General features: G+C 40.9%; 1 protein-coding gene across 1 annotated transcript; it reads left to right on the top strand.

The window, feature by feature from the left end:
• Nucleotides 1–579: 579 nt before the first annotated feature.
• On the top strand, nucleotides 580–14378 carry LOC124112314 (beta-D-xylosidase 1-like). The gene is made up of 12 exons (XM_046472373.2): nucleotides 580–906; nucleotides 1571–1730; nucleotides 2329–2499; nucleotides 3397–3488; nucleotides 3899–4125; nucleotides 5471–5721; nucleotides 6076–6298; nucleotides 7404–7493; nucleotides 7936–8147; nucleotides 8494–8694; nucleotides 9485–9659; nucleotides 14225–14378. Exons 1-12 carry the CDS (start codon nucleotides 599–601, stop codon nucleotides 14338–14340), a joined length of 2226 nt encoding a protein of 741 aa, XP_046328329.2. The 5' UTR covers nucleotides 580–598; the 3' UTR covers nucleotides 14341–14378.
• Nucleotides 14379–17966: the final 3588 nt, after the last annotated feature.

The following is a 17966-nucleotide window of genomic DNA, read 5'->3' as shown; positions in this document are numbered from 1 at the left end:
TTTAGGATTGTTGGGCTTAACTTCACGACCCGAGTTATTTTTCCCCGTTTCTGTAATGTAGTTTTTATTTTCTGGACACTTTGATTGATCTAGAGAAAACCTTTGAAAATCTTTGATTGATTGGTGGTTTGTCAGAAAGCCACTGAATTGGCTGTGGTTGGAGGTTTGTCAGATAGTGTCTGTCCTAATATTTGATTGACAGTTTGACAGTTGGCCTGTACAATGATTTTTGATTGATGATTTGTCACGTAGCCTATGTAATGACCTGTGATTGGTAGTTTGTCAGATTGTATGTCTATTGATCTTTTATTGGTGGTTTGCCATATTGATCTTCGATTGGTAGTGCCCTGTCAACTTAGAGGCATTAAATCTGTATGTACAATCATGAAAATTTATTTCTTTAAATACTGCCAATGGACCATCTTTGAAACGTTGACGTCAATATGCTTGGCCTTTCCTACAGTCTTACTATTTCTTGTCATCCTTCATGTTCATAGTGCTGGAGGTCAAGGTCAAGGTCAAGGTTATAACAGTTGCTTATCTGTTCCAGCCTTCTGAGGTCACACTTGGCAGCTGTAGAAAGTCTACAAATGTCAGCATGAGTGGTGTCTTATATGTATATGTGTTGATCCTCCAATGTCTCCTTGCACTGGGGGATTATCCCTTCAGAAATACATCCCTACCGTGGGATGTGAGGGTAGAGGACCTAGTCGGGCGCCTCACCCTGGAGGAGATGCAAGAACAGATGGCCCGAGGGGGACGTGGTAATGTTGGAGGACCTGCTCCCGCTATCCCTCGTCTAGGTATCGGCCCCTACTCCTGGAACACGGAATGTCTGAGAGGAGACGTGGGGGCGGGGAATGCCACATCCTTTCCCCAAGCTCTAGGGCTAGCCGCTGCCTTCAGGTAGAGGTGTTATTGGGTGGAATAAATTTCTTTTGAAGATCATTTATAGTGGACACACATTAAACGTAATTATTTTTTCAAATATGGAAAAGAAAGACGAGAAATACAATACAGAACCGCATTTATACAGTGCCTTGGTTCTAACTAGATAACTTTAGATTAATCTTGTTTGAAGTGTTTGAAACCTTTTTCGAGATATTTTATCAGCGATACCAATATCACATAATGAGCTACCAATTTTGTTACTACATATTCTCATGCAATAACTCTGGAAGCAAAAGTAAAAGTTGTAAACGGGCATCTATCTTTTAAAACTAATCAGTTTTCTAAGACAAAATAAACATTTTCAACATAGCTTGTCATGTGAGTGTTCTGGCTTTATTCTCATACAAATTAACAGATAAATAAATAGATATCAGCTTAGATTTGTTGTCTATCTATGGGAACCATGAACTCAAAAACGGACGGACCAACACATCTGGTGACCCTGTGGCACAATCAGCTTGAACGTATTACAAATTCTTCTTACTGTGTTCTTTTCCATTATTGTCTGGTGTCAAATGTTTGCAATTGATGTATGTAAAGCATGTGTGCGTGAGTGTGAATATAGTCAGTCAGCACACTTTCACAAGATATGACCATTGCAGAAGTGTATATTTCACAGCAAGGACCTTATATACCGGGTTGCGGAGGCCACAAGTGTTGAAGTACGGGCTAAATATAACGACTACATCAGCAAAAAGCAGTACGGCGACCACAAAGGCATAAGCTGTTTTAGCCCCGTCATCAACATCATGAGGGACCCAAGATGGGGACGGAACCAGGTCACAGTCTTCCATCTTCACATCATCATATCTAAATGTTCATGTGCAAATCATACGTTTCATTTAGATGAAATTATGCCTTGCCAAGGATATGACTGATTCTGGGAAGTTTTTCAATATGGTATTTGGTCAACTGAATGATACTTTATAGATGAAATTAGAAGAATGTTTTAGAAAGAAAATATAACACTTTTGGATATCTGTAACATGGAGAATGTTGTTACAGGTAGCAGGAACAAACACGAAAATAACACTTCACAAATATTTTGCATCTTATGAAAGAAAGTTAAACAGTATAAAACCTTCAGAAGAATTTTTGATTATAACAACAATACTAAAAGAATCAATGGCAATAACTTCTAACCAATGGAATTGTAACAAAGGAATGCAATTTATTACACACATAACTGAATAAATGGAAGGTATACAATACAACAAATGTGAACTACAGCATCAACATAATCATTTCACATCATTGTTAGTGTTTATAGTAATGCACAAAAGTGGGAATTATGAATTATGACGATGACAAACAGTATTGTATCTTGTTTGAGTCGAACTGTTAATGTAACATAACAAAAATGCTTTCTGAAAACAGGAAAGTTATGGAGAAGATCCGTACATGTCTGGTGTTTATGCTGCCAAGTTTGTGAAAGGCCTGCAAGGTAACGACACGCGTTTCATCAGAGCTAACGCCGGCTGTAAACACTTCGACGCCTACGGTGGACCAGATAGCATCCCCGTACAAAGACATAATTTTTCAGCCGTCGTATGTATCATTGTTTTTAACAAACGTCTACTGAAGGTACCTTTTAGCTAAAGTATGAAAAATATCCTAACTTAAAAAATCGAAGGAGACATAAACTGCTTATTGATATGAGGCGGTGCAACCACAGATTCGCATTAGAATACTTGATGGACTATTTGAGGATTTAGCATCAAACCGATTACAAAATCATCTTCCACTTGATGTATTACTCACATGGCGTCAAGAGATAAGACACGTCTGTAATATTTTATAATCATTTATAACGAATTCTTTTTCAATTCAACCTACATATATTTTGCTAAAATATAACGAATGTTTTATGTCTTGAATCAACAATGTCTCGAGTCACTCATTAATGTAAAACATGGTTCACTTCGTACTGTACACAGCCGCTGCATCACTGCAATTACACCTTGTCGTCATGATTTCAAACACACAACCAGCAACTGTGCACAAAATCGTCAGGTTGGGTATTTTGTATGTCCCAATTGGCATTTTTATGTTACCTGTTCTTGTGTCATCTTACCTTATACCAGGACTTTGTTTTAGGGGTATAACAGTAAAGTAATTATATAAGGTGAATGATGTGTTGGAATGTAAACAACAGCTCCATAAAAGCTCAATACCAAACGACAAAAGATGGCAGGAAATTAAATACGAGTATTGATATTGTATTTATTATCCCCTTGAAGTCGAATTTCAATATTCAATTAGATTAATCTCAGAAACTAACACGCCTCCTGTTGTTAACACTTCCAATAAATTCTCGATTTCTTGATTGTCTAGATTCATCTCATCAGAATACTTCTTTGTCACATTTTTCCCTTTTTAAAAAATAAAACTAAGTATCTACAGGATTTTAGTTGACAGAATTGTATCTGCCTTCTCTTTGTATAGGTATCAGTACGAGACTGGCGTACAACATTCCTGCCAGCGTTTCGTGCCTGCGTCAAGGCTGGGACTTACAACATCATGTGCAGCTACAACAGGTGCAACACTGCTTCTGATACTGCTGTACCTTAAGTGACAAGGAAATGAAATAATTATAAAACCACAAATGTCATAACTAAAACTTGCATAAGAATTTTAATGGCATATTACATTGTGATTCAGAAGTTACATTATTAGATGTCCATTGCATTACATAAGTATGAAGCTTTCGCTTGGTTTACAATTCCCACTTTGGTAAAGAGTGGGAAGCCCAACCTTGCCGTCAACCCTATGGCTCGGATATTGCAAACCGTGTAAAACCTCTCTCAACACACACCATTATGCCTGTGAATCATTCTCTCCAAATAGTTGGTTTAATTTTCATTTATTATATGATATTACTGTGTGTACACTGTTCCCATGGTGAACCATCAGTGAATGTAATGAAGAAGGGAGCCCTATGTTTTAGCTTCAACGGCACGCCAGCATGTGCCAACGCTCAGCTCCTGACGGATGTTCTCAGGAACGAATGGAACTTCTCTGGCTACGTCATCAGTGACCAAGGAGCCATAGAGAGAATCATGTCAACACATCACTACCTCGACAATGGAGTCGACATAGCTGCAGCATCGGTGAACGCTGGTGTTAATCTGGAATTATCTGAGAATCTTCCCCAGCCGTACTTCTCCCTGATCAGTAGGTAGCATTAAACTGACTGTCTTTACGGTCATTACATCTATAGGCCGTGGTTGATAAATAATGTCAACATGTTCACCAGGAACACTCTTAGCTCTACAAGCACGTATCGGCCATCAGTACCCAGGAGTTAGGAACAAAGTTCCACCTTGTATTATCGCAACTGGGTATGTTTTATTTCTGGTTACGTGTATTTCAAAGTAAGTCTCATTTAAGATAATGTGTGACATATACCACACTTCACAAACGGGTTAAGATCACCTTTTAACAATAATACGCACTGTTTAGTTGCGTTGGTATTTTGATTTGATTCAAAGACCATTGGGCGCCCCTGGGCAGTGTGTACTACGGCTCTAGTACGGCTTGTCCATGGGGTGTAACATCTTTCCGAGGCAAGTGAGTTAACTGACTATAAAAGTCCAGTTTCCACCCTTGCCGAACTAGGCTGGTATAAGAGAGTTACATTTTTGCTGGACCAACGACTTTATGCACAGTGCAATCACAATCACACAACGAAATCGAAATCCGGTTCGTTAACGTCATGCAGATTTCGGTCGATTGCAGTATTTGCAAAAGCATGTGCACCACCAACTCGTTTTCAACAGATATTTTCCAAATCGTTTCATGTTTTTCGCGATGTAAGACCCGTTTTATCACTTTATAGATTTTTATTATCAATCAGATCGTCTTGACTGTGCGCCGCCGTTTTGTTTGAAGCAAATGCAAGTGATACGAGAGGTGGAATTTGATTGGTCGATAGGAGAGTCATGGAAGGGACATAACTCGTGATAGCCACTGATGGCGCTACGATCGAGCCCTGGAATTCCAGCAAAGTTCGGCAAGGGTGAACACTGGATTTTTAAAGTCAGTTAACTCTCTTGCCTCGGGAAGAATGGCGTGTCATAGTCCAGAGCACCTTAGTCATGAGTCCGGTGGATATGCATGATTGCATTATGCGTGGTATGTCATCCTTTATCACAAATTTTGATCAATTACAGCAATGTCTGTTGTTGTTGTTTTCCACAGAAAGAGTCCACCACAGACCAACTATGAATTCATTCATCTTACTTATTATTAATGTTACCCAGAGAATTGTCATTTAAAAAATTGGAAGAGATTTGATTGGTGTAGTTGAGAATGTGAACAGTCGAATGGGACCCAAGTGCCCAACAAGGATTGAAATTTAGAAATATCTTCTATCTAGTATGGGTCTTAGGCTCATGTGAAATTTGTGAGAAAGAAAATTCGTTGTTTTTTCTGATATAACCTGGGTGAAATAGCTCATAATTTAAAATATATACAGAAACGTTGTTTTGGAAACTCTCATCGACCCTTCTGTCAACAGCTGAAGCAGTCAAACAAGGCAAGCTGACGGAAGATTTGATTCGGGAGAGAGTGAAACCATTGTTTTATACCAGAATGAGGCTTGGAGAGTTTGATCCACCGGAAACGAACCCGTACACTAAGCTGAACACGTCTGTCATCGAGAGTGAGGCCCATAGAGCCCTGGCAGTTGAAGCAGCCATGAAATCCTATGTCTTGCTGAAGAACGCGAACAACTTCCTCCCCTTGACAAAAAAATATAATTCTATTGGGGTAAGGTCTTGTACATGTATACGGTATACATGTATGTATATGTCTGACACAATCTTTCTTGTCATACAGTGGGCAGAAACCAACACGTACAGTCGTCTCAAGGGATGTATACAGGTTCAATGTCATATGCCAAAGGATCCTTCAGGAATAAACGTCTCCGGTATACAAATACATATGAAACCGAGGCTGTGTACACTTTGCCGTACATATCAAAAGCAAAGGTTCACCTTATATGCTAAAATGACGTTTTTCGTTCTGCTGGTCAAATTATGATTTGTTGCATGACCTGAGGACATTTTTGTCACTTTTCCAAGGCCATTATAATATTACCTGAAGTTTCATATTCCCCTTTAGGTGGTAGGTCCAATCGCTAATGACAGAATCAACATATTTGGCGACTACTCCGCCGATAGTGACCCCCGGTTTACCATGACTGCCCTGGATGGCATCAAACAGTTGTCCTCAAATGTCCAATATGACGCTGGCTGCTCAAACACTTCCTGCACGAACTACAACTCTTCCTCTGTTCAAGAAGCTGTGTCTGGGAAAGACTTAGTGTTCATCTGCCTGGGAACGGGTATGCAGCTGAGCCAGTATCATTTCCTTCACTGAAGGTTGTCTTTATTATATTGCATTTAGTATATATTAAACTACATTTGTTCCTGGTTATCTGTAGACGGAATTCAATAGAGGTATATACAGTTACTTAAATACTCCTGGTTTTATTTGTCTATGTATCTGTGATATTTCCTTCAGTTTAGATATATACCTGTGAAAAAATAGCTCTCGTCAGTATGTCGATGAAGTGAATACATGACCGAACAACGACATTTCAGACCTACGCCTAGCCCCATCATTCACCCGATGAAGACGGCAAGAAGTAGCTTTGAAACGTCGTTACAAAGAATATAAGCAGTTGTTATGTTCTACTGACTTCTGAATGACTATCACATACTTTATATTGTTAAATGTTGCCATTGCAACCCTAATTTTGAACTCGCTCATTGTGACTAGAGTGAGTGAGTTAGTTGGGTTTAACGCCGCTTTTAACAGTATTCCAGTTATATCGCGGCGTGTCAGCTTCATGTGGGAGGAAAGCCCGAAGTGATGCAGATCTCAGACGTTTACCACTTCGGTGAAACCCACGAGCACGGGTATGGTGCTGACAAACATAGAAACATAATCGGGGGGAACCGGGATTCGAACCCACAATCATAGGTTTCTGGCGTGTCCAAGGGACGCAACTCTGCACAGCGAATCGCGGCACCTTAGACGACTGGGCCACCCGTGCCCCCATTCTGACTAGAACTACATGAAGTTGGTCGTTATCTATTTTCTAGTATTTTGGGTACATGATGTCACTGCATTCCTTATTCCTAATACTAATTTCCTTTGCAAAATACCTTTCAAATTCGGGGTTTCCTGGTCTACAATTTGTCAACAAATCAGTACGCTTTCTTCTCAAGAAAGTGTCACTGTACGGCCATGAGCAACTGGGATATTTCCCATATATTTTCAATGACATGGTTTGGTAAAATACAACCAGTAAATCTCAGAAATAAAGGTAATCGGTAAACAAAATATTTTAAAATTTTCCTCTTATCTATTTTAAATCATTTTTTGTCCTACATCATGTTACACACCCCATGTTGCAATAATTATACTCGACTCCATATTGCAAGGGCAAGAGATCGAAGGTGAAGCACGGGACAGGCCAAATATGGAACTTCCTTCGGGACAAGCCGAACTATTACTAGATTCACTAAAATTCAGTAAGTGTCATCAGTTTTTACCAGCAATAAATGGACATGCTGGAAGTGGAAATATAATGCAGTGAAGAGAAATCAACTTCCTTCACAGAATCAAATTGCGTAGTTAGAAACAGTGACCGAACCATATTATCTCCTGATAGCCTACTGACAACCCACATTAGACATTTTGCACATATATCAATATATCTCCTTTTGATCATTTTCATGTTTGTGTTACTTTAAAGTTCTATTTTCTTCCAAACTTCCTGTAACAATTTTGAGTAAAAGGGAAAACCTTATCTGTACACGAACATTTTAGCAATATCCAATATTGTCTTGATATAGCTCAATATTATACTGTACAAAGCTTTACAGGATGTTTTTATATGTTTTACAGTGTGAAATAAAGTGAAAACTATCAACGTACAAATTGCAATGAATATATCACTCCTGATTCTTACAGGCGCAAAAACGCCAATCGTCCTTCTGCTGTTCAATGCCGGGCCTCTGAACATTACCATGGCGGATGCCAATCCACAGGTTGCCGCCATCTTGGAATGTTTCTTCCCTGCTCAGGCTACAGGAGAAGCTCTGCGCCGTGTGCTCACCATGGATGGGCCGGGCTCTGTTCCCGCTGCCAGACTGCCCTACACATGGCCTAAGAGCCTTGATGGAGTGAGTAAAATTTCAGTTTCTGGACTGTTCACAGTGTTACATGAACTGCTCATATGCTACCTCCGCCAAAAGGTTCCAGCACTGGTCATCAACGTTAATAACTGGGGCTTGGGGCTTCCTCATCAGGATTTGTCCAAAATATATCGCACTTTTCGCAAGAAGTAACACAATTTGGTATAAGGTGATCAGGTGCTGCAGTTTGGCTGATTTCATATCATTGTACCCGATGGCATGGGTTGTTGCTAATTCTTTCAGACACTAATTTTCACAGTGAGGCTATTGAGGTAGGGTCACATCACGTCCCTCTCAGTAACAATCTTAGGAAGCTCAAGTCGATTCATTTCAGTTTCCAGCTATGACAAATTACTCGATGGCTGGGCGAACGTACAGATACTACGAGGACGAGCCATTATACCCTTTCGGCTATGGCCTCTCCTACACCCAGTTCTTCTACATCACCCTGCAGTATGCCTACACCATACAGGCAGGGCAAGATGTCGACGTCTCCATTCTGTTACAGAACATAGGGAAATATGACGGTGATGAGGTCAGTATGATCTACTTGAGTCTTTACTTTACTGTAATGCCCTTTGTGTAGTTGGTATTTATTACAATAAGACCAAGATCCACATCCACAGATTCCCATTGTGATATACAATGGGTCTGCTTTTTTTAATTGTCGATGATTACCTTCCTCACTGTTTATGAACAGATAAGTGTTTTTGTCAAAACAATTATGGACATTCTCGTTACATCTGTAACTTAAGAATAGGTACGTTATGCATACATAGAAAAGTCATTACCAGAGCTACGGATTCCTCAAAAGCAAAAGGCAGTACTCCTCTTTTAATAAGGAGAGTTGTTGAGTTATATATCCTGACAAACAGACAGAGCAGACAGAGAAATTCTTGACCTCTTCACGCAGAATCAAGATCACTATAAAGGAATTCCACTCTAAATTCATATTTCAACTAACAGAGTTCGTATGTTAGCTTGACCACCAATTGGATGGAGCACCAGTCTGTAGAGCAAGAGGTCAGTGGTTCCGCCTTTGGCCGCGTCATACCAAAAGACAGTAAAAGATGATTCCTGGTTGGTACTCATTATAAAGGGGATGAAGAAAGGAATGGTCGACTCGGAGTCAGCGACGTTTAACCCCGTGTCACCTCACCGCAAGAACTATTCGGATTTCTAGACCAACACTTCAATTAGCGCCGCTTTTAGTTTTGGCTATTATTTTAAAGACTTTGAGATGCGTGAGTTCGTGATATGGCCATATGTCAAGACACAATTGTGAGTGGTTTATTGGTAAAAATGTAAATTGTTCTTCTTCACAGATTGTTCAGATTTATATATCCTGGAACAACGCAAATGTGACAGTTCCACAACGACAGTTGGTAGCCTTCGAACGTGTGACCATTGCTGCCAATGCCTTCCAAGTAGTTAACATGACGGTGTCAGCAGAGAGCATGGCCGTCTGGGTGGACGACTCGGGGTGGGTGATAGAGCCAGGTGGGTGTTATCCTACATGTTTGTTTATTTGTTAGGTTATTGTTTAACGCCGGCAATATTCCAGGTATAAGACGGCGATCTGTAAACAATCGAGTCTGACCAGACGATCCAGTGATTGATATCATGAGCATCGATCTACGCATTTGGGATATGATGACATGCATCAACAAAGTCAGGGAGCCATGTGCCCTGGAGCTATGATACAACAGTATGGAGGTTTGTAAGTCTTAGCGCTAAGATCGCTTTGTGGGACGGGTACAAAGTTTCTATCATTTCTTAATACCTGCGCTGATACCATAACAATTTAGAAGTCTGATTGTTATGCGAGAGGCTGTATCGAATGTACGCTAGAACACTATTTTGCTGATGTCCCGATCATCACGAAAGAAAGTATGTATTCAGCAGCACTTCTTTTTATAACCTCCCCCTAGCACAACGGCAGCAGCCTTTCAGTTAACACTTAAATGGAACATGTTATTACAATCACCCACAGCTGGATTAAGTTATATCTATGTAAATGGGTTTTGACAAACACTGGCCATGTTGCCCTGTAGGTTGGGGAAATTACCAGTGTTGGGCCACTTTACCTCGCTTTCACAAATAACAGCATAACGGTAATATACATGTATGCTGATCGACAAAAGTTCCTGTGACATTGAATAAGATTTAATGCAAAGTTATGTTTTTTACCAATTTACAATTTCGGTTTGCAACAGATAAAAGACTCATGTAAGTGTTCAAATGGTTTCATTTGCCATTCTGACTTCAGAAAATGCGTGATTTCATTAAAAAAAACATGAACATGCCAAAATGTCAATTTACAAATTAATAACGTGTGTGTCCACCTCTGGTTGCGATGCAAGCAACACATCTTCGTCTCATCGAATGGACCAGGCGTCGCACAAAGTCCTGTGGGATATCTGTCCATATCTGCTTGAGCATGTATCGAAGTTCCTGGAGTGTCTGTGGAACACCTGGTTGACGTCGAAGGCGCCGATCCATCTCATCCCACATGTGCTCGATTGGTGAGAGATCAGGGGAGCGAGCCGGCCAGGGGGTGACATTCACGTTGTTTTGTTGAAGAGAATCCTGAACAAGTCGAGCAATATGAGGCCGGGCGTTGTCATGTTGAAAGGTAATGCCTGGGCCATGACGACGCAAAAAACGGTCGAACAGGGCCGATGATCTCGTCGCGGTAGCGGTGTCCATTGAGATTTCCCTCTACCACTATCAAACGGGTCCTCTGTCTTGCTGTAATCCCACCCCATACCATAACGCTGCCGTCCCCGAACCGATCTTCTTCCATGATACAATGATTGACGTAACGTTCACCTCGACGTCGGTACACTCGAACCCGTCCATCGCTGTGGCTGAGGTGAAAACGAGACTCGTCAGTGAATAGAACTTGTCCCCACTGCATGGCCGTCCAGCGTAGACGCTGTCTGCACCACTGTAGACGTGCTTGACGGTGGTTTCCTGTCAAAATGGGACGTCTGGCGGGTCTTCTGGCGACAATCCCTGCACATCTGAGGCGACGACGTACGGTTTGTGAAGATATTCGTCGAAGGCAAGGGATGTTTCTTGCAGTCACTGTTGCTGGCTGGAATCGATTTCGTAGGTGTGTTGTTCGAATCTAGTTGTCTTGTCAATTATTGGTTACGCGTGGCCTGCCACTCCGTGGATGGTCTCTCACTGCATCGTCTGTTTCCAACGTTGCCATAAACACCAAATGGTGTTTCCGTGGACGTTAAATTGTCTTGCAACATCACGTTAACTCGATCCTGCTTCAAGCATACCAATGGCCCGCAGACGCTCCTTTTCGGACAGGCGTGGCATTTCGTAATGTTGAATAATTGCGTAATTTTGTTGTTTTTCTGAGTGGTTGTTGTCAGCACGATGCTCAACAATGCATATGGAATCCCGTTAACGCACATGTTTTTATACCCATTCGTATGGGGCTTGCATAAAAGTAAACTTTTGCATGGAATGCATGCTTTTCTGTAGCAGTTGCGTTTTTGTGACGTGATTCCATACATGTACTACAATATTTAAAACCAAACTTTCCTATCAAAGTATCTACACGTCATTCCTGCAACTGCGTATAAGCATATCCAAATATAACATGATCTTAGTTTAAACCATACAATACAAATGAAAACATAAACTGAGAAATGAAATCCTGATCCCTAGAGCAACTGCAACATTCAAGTTTAATAAACCATCTCTCTTGTCCAAACTTGTTCTTAAGAATTACGGTTAGTTTAGTATATATACTTCAACGACAGAGATCGCAAATATCCTTCTCATCTCAACACTCTGCATGGAACCATTGCCTACACTATGCACTGACGCGAGCCACTCAGTTGGTGGCTCTTTGTATAACACGTAGCAATACAAATGGTGCCATACTTCCGACTGATTTGGTTTGCCTTGCTAGTGTTTTTTATCTCTTCTGTCCTTTCTCCTCTATCACTTTCTTGAAAGATGATGCTGTAACTACGATTGAAGAGTCAGATTTTTCTGTTTCGTCTCCGTGTCTTGCGTTTCAGTGGTAGTGGTGAGAGAGCTTCAATCTGTCTTCTATCATCTGGGTGGGGTTCGTCTGCAGGGCCTGCAGTCAGTTCTGGTGGCAGTACAGTATCCGATGTTCCAGGCTCTCATTGTGGCTTGTCTGGTGGCAATACAGCATCGGATGTTGGCCTAGATCCTGACTCAGGGTTGCCATAAGGCGAGGCTGTTTGGGAAAGTTATGTTTCAGCCTCGGGTTCATCCATAACAACCGAGCCTGCAAAATCGTCATCAGTGAAAACACCCGGGTTAAAGGGTCATATCCCAATGAAAGAAAGCCACTGGTTGCTTTCGGCATAGCTGCCGTCACAGTGTAGGCAAAGCTAAACATTTTGCCATGGCAAACAATGAAATTCTCCTGCCTGGGTTCATAAACATCCACTTGTCAGCTTCTTTGTTGGAGTTAACCTTAAGAGGCCTGTCTATGGGTTTAAACTTGTGAGTGGTATGTGGAGGTAACAAAATGATGACAATCCGTGCAGAGTTGGTTGCCTTCAGAGTTTTATGGCTACTGTGCCCCTTCAGAATGACAGGGCTTTGCATACTGAACAAAATGCTTGAGCCAGCAGAGGTTAATCCATCACTTGCCTTTTCAATAGACCCTGATGGTGCCCTCTTCATTAAAGCTGGCGACATTCTCATTTTGGGGAATATTAGCATAGAAATTTGTAGGTGCCAGATGAATTCAGGCAACAGATTGCAGTCACAGTAATCCCCCTTTCACCACTCGTGACTCTTCGCCCCGTTTTGCGAAAATGAATGTGAGAAAATAGTTCAGATTCGAATGTGTCCTTGAATACCTCCCTAAGTCTGCCATATAACCCGGGGGTTTTAACCTATCCTTTTAGCATCCCGCTTCCTTGGAATATTCATAGTCCCTTTCATTCCCTGATTTGGTATCTTCTTGTGAACGCCTCGCCGTGAAATTTGGTGATGCGGCGTAAAACAATATTCATTCATTCATTCATTCATCCAATATTCATTCATGCATTCATTCATTCTTGTGAACGCTTGGAGCCTTCACAATGACAACTGCCTTGATTAGTTTTTCTGATATGTTTCTCACCATTTTGTTCTGCAAACACTACATTCACATGCCATCGACATAGGCCTCGATAACTTAGAAGCAAATATAGATGTATAGGGGCAAAAATAGATCTGATGGCAGTCTGTGAGTGGAAAAAAACTTTTCTAAGGTACTTCTATGCACATTCAATAATAGGATCCTGTTTAGGCCAGATGTTGTAAGATGTAAAGATTTCTGTCAGTGCCTCTGTCGACTTCTCACCAAAGTAAGTATGGCTTCTAGTCGGATTCAGAAAGAAATGATCAACTGATATATGAATTAGATAATCATCTGGCATTGGCATAAACGTTCACATGACAACATATACACACAGTACAAATTTGCACTTGTGTAAATTTACATTTGAACCTGCTCCAGACATGGCGCAAATTTGCACCTAGTGAAAATATATACACACATGAGTAAACGCGTTCACATGACAAGTATGTTCACGTATGAATATTTACACACGTATGCAGATATACAAACATATGTATATATGTGCAATTGAATGGGGTATGAGTACCTCTATCTCTTTCGGTTTAAGTTCACTCCCAACATATTTTTTAGCAAATTCAATAGCCATGTTCACTCAAGGGCAGGTACCCTCGTGCATTTTTTTAGCAGGCACCATGTTGGAACAACATTTTCAAAAGTTGTTGTATAGAAGTTTCTTTTGTATGTATTGAGGATAAAAACACAAATAAAAATGGTTAAAGCGCAAAAACTGTGCATCAGGTGGAGACCTGTTTTCTGTATGGGGACAGGTTACCCTATTTCCTACATTCACAGCCGAGTTTTCTTTGTGGTTACGGAAAACGGACAGGTTGGCGGATTGAAATTTACAGGTATCGAATCGACGTTTGAAACCTTTACATTGAAAACACTGTAGGTTTATCTCCTCATTTACCATCACGATAATCCTCTTCAGGGAACATCCGGATGTTTGTTGGTGGACAGCAACCAAGTCAACAAAAGTCAGCAGCATCAAGAGTGTTGGAGGGTGGATTCAAAGTCGAGGGGTCCAAGTACCTTGGCGTGTATTAATCATCTTTCATTAATAAAACAATCCTTGATGCAAAAGACTTAACTATTCCCCCGTTATCTATTTCACACAAAACGGTATGTCCTGTACATAAAAATGGCCATCAGTCTCATTTAAAGGACACAAAAAGTTCAGAAAGCTCAGAATTATTGTGAATAGTTCATCCATGAAATAGATATCTAAGTTTTATCGTCAGTCACCCAAAAAATTTGGTCAAATCAATGGCCCTTCCCCAGTTTTTGGTGAATGCAATAGGGTGAATGGCTTATTAGTATCTGATAATTTACGTTGCAGTCACTATTCCCAGAAGAAAATGACTTTATTATCATCCTCCACGAACTGGTGTGGGGAATATAGGAGCGGAGTTCGTCCGTCCGTCCGCTTTTCAAAGGGTACAAATTTCTCAAAAACTATTTTAGTTGGGGAAATGAAATTTTACACACTTATGTTACTGGTCATGATATTAAACGAAATCGACAATTGGGGTCCTAAATTAATTTGTACAGAGTTATGGCCCATGCTATTCAACTTAGTGCATAGTGTCTGCCAAGGGGAAAAGTTTTCTCAAACTACTGAATTACATGAATGAAAGTTTGCATGCTTATCGAAGAGATATCTGTTTGTTATTTAACGCCGTACCCAACAATATGCCAGCTTAATGACGGCGGCATGTACGTGGACCAGACAAATCAGTTCTTAAGAGATACTTGTCAAGACAGAGTTAAAATATTGGTTCCGTAATTTTGTTTTACAGGGTTATGACCCTTGCTCCAGGTTTTCCAACTTGATGCTGTTTCTGCAAAGATGATAAATTTTCTCAAAACATACTGAAGTTGCATGACTGAAAGTTAGCATGCTTATCTGAGAGATACTTGTCAAGACGGGTTCGAAAATAGTAGCCGTAAAATATTTTTTTACACATGATCCTTGATCCATGAGACTTTTCTTAGTGCACAAGGTTTCTCGGAAACTACTGAAGTTACATGAATGAAACTTTGCAAGTTTACCTAAGAGAAACTTATCAAGGCAAAATTCGAATTGGTGCCGTAAATAATACTGAACCGCTAAAGAAACGTCACCCAAAGTAACATTGCATTGTAACATTGTAACATTGTAACATTGTAATTTTTGACACAGTTTCTAAAATTTAACATTACCTTGTCCGGAAAAATGAAATTTGATCATGAAAAACAAAGCAGATGAAAATAAAACCGATCGCCCAATCGCATCATGGCAACGGCCATGGTAACCCGATGCACGTGAGTTCCGTGCAAATTGAAATGCACATGCGTTCCCCCATTTCTTTTCCTATAAAAATCTACCCAGATCGGATAACATTCATTCCTTACTGAATTGCTACCACATGCCAAGATTGTCAAGAAATCAGCGACACCAACCCCTTGGACGACTGAAAGCTGTACAAATCGCCCGGCAAGTTGTAAATGCATTTAAAGTCCACGTAAGGACCATATACAGGCTCCAGCAACTGTACGAGACCACCAACACTACAGATGACCGACCACGTAGTGGAAGACCAAGGGTCATCATTCGACGTCAGGATCGTCAGATTGTGCGACAGCATATTTGTGATCGCTTTGTTACTGCTGCGAAAACTGCTCGACAGACTATGGTGACACACCAGTGACACATTTGTGCGGACGCCGTGCGTCGACGATTGACGAACAGACACTCCACTGTCACAGGCCCCACCGAGGGCCCAATCTGACATCACGTCATCGCCGGGTCCGTCTTCAGTGGGCAACACAGCACCAGCATTTGCGCCACCAGCAGAGGAGAAGAGTCACTGCATCTCAACAGCGGATGGCAGAGAGTCTGGCGACGCCGTGGGGAACGTTATTCGGATGCTTGTGTTGTTGAAAGAGACTCGTGGAGTGGTCTGAGCATCATGGTGTGGGATGGAATTGGTCTTGCACAGAGGGTCGGCCCTGTGGTCTTCCAGAACATCGGCCAAGGGAGGGGCAATGGTGTCACAGCAGCTCGGTACATTGATTAAGTCTTGAGACCACACAACATACCTCATTTGACACTTCGCCGCAACCACGAGTTTAAGCATGATAACGCCCGTGCCCACACTGCGAGAGCAACAAGAGACTTCCTCCAACAGAATGGCATCAGAACCATGAAGTGGCCTGCCCTCATTCCCGATTTAAATCCCATTGAGCACCTGTGGGACGAGATTCAAAGACGGCTGAATGACGTCCGACCAAGGTCGACAACTGCAGCTGAACTACGTCAGGCGTTCCTTTAGGTTGTGGGCTCAAGTGCCTATGGCCTTCACCAACCGTCTCATCCATTCCATGTATCGACGTTGCACGGCAGTTGTCAATGCACATGGCGAACACACAAGATACTGACTTGTGATGCCATTTTCTGAGTCTAGTGTTGTGTTTCACTTTAAGAACATTTGACACTTTAATTTCAACCTTGATGATCAGTTTTGCCAAGTTTCATCTTTTTAATATGTCTCAAAGTATGTTTACAATGTTTGGACATAAGGTTTCTCATATATCTATCTATCCATGGTGGCATTTCTTTTGTGGTCTAGTGTATTATTCTCCAGAGTGTCTTCCATTGCTGCATGTATTCAGATTTTGACCACACACATTTTTTACCCCTGGTCCGTTATTTTACTTCGTGCACAGTGTCGTCTGCAATTGGGACAAGTTTTTCTCGGAAACTAATGAAGTTACTTTCCAAGAGAGAATTGGTGCCATTAAATTATTTTTGTCCAGAAAATGGGCCTTTTATGCGTATTAATTTTATGTTTAATCCGTGTTTTTGATGACACAAAACGACCCTAGAGCCTATTTCTTAAGGCTTTATATAAACTTTATTTCACTACTGTGCGAACAAATAACATTCTTATATGCCCCATGGCATTGAGAGCGTGATAACGCCATTCATATTAGCAACGTCCCACTAGTCATAGGAATAGTGGTAAACAGAAGGGGGTCGGATAACAATGTGATTTGTACATACAGAAGCCATTAGGCCTGGTGCGTTCAAAATAAGCAATCAGCGTTCTGATGGAGTGTTAAGCAGAAACAATTTAGCAGTAAAAGTTGGTTCATTAATGTGTTACACGTGACAACTGAACAGTAATCTAGTAATGTTTGTTTGTTTGTTTAACCCCGCATTCAGCAATATTCCTGATATATTGGGAGGGAATCCTGGGTTTTGTGTTAGAACAGGATATTTTGTCGATCAATGCTTCACACACGGAGACAAACATTGTTAAGAAAAAACAACACTTTTTCATCAAGACATCCGGCATGTGCAACGAACCACATATATTTTGAGGTAAAACCTTAGGACGAAAAGTGTTTTCCTATATGTTTCTGGAATATTTGTTTTTAAAAGAATTTTTGAACGTTTGAGCTTCCTCTTGTTTCAACCACTTTGTAAGTCGTAATAGACACTCCTTGTACCATGTCCTTTTCAGAAGTCTACTAAATGACATGAAGATTGCCACTGTTGAACTGTCCGATTGATTATATCGCAAAGGGGGTGGACAATGGCTAAATGTTTTCAAAGAGCTAAAACATACATGTTAGTAACAAATCCATGTTCCTCTCACAAAGAATCAACTAAAACTAAACAACAAAAC

Source organism: Haliotis rufescens, unplaced genomic scaffold, assembly GCF_023055435.1.
Source record: "Haliotis rufescens isolate VD_foot unplaced genomic scaffold, xgHalRufe1.0.p SCAF_5, whole genome shotgun sequence".
Classification (NCBI taxonomy): Eukaryota; Metazoa; Mollusca; class Gastropoda; order Lepetellida; family Haliotidae; genus Haliotis; species Haliotis rufescens.
The sequence above is the reverse complement of the archived record's forward strand: the minus strand, read 5'-3'. Positions and strand labels throughout refer to the sequence as shown.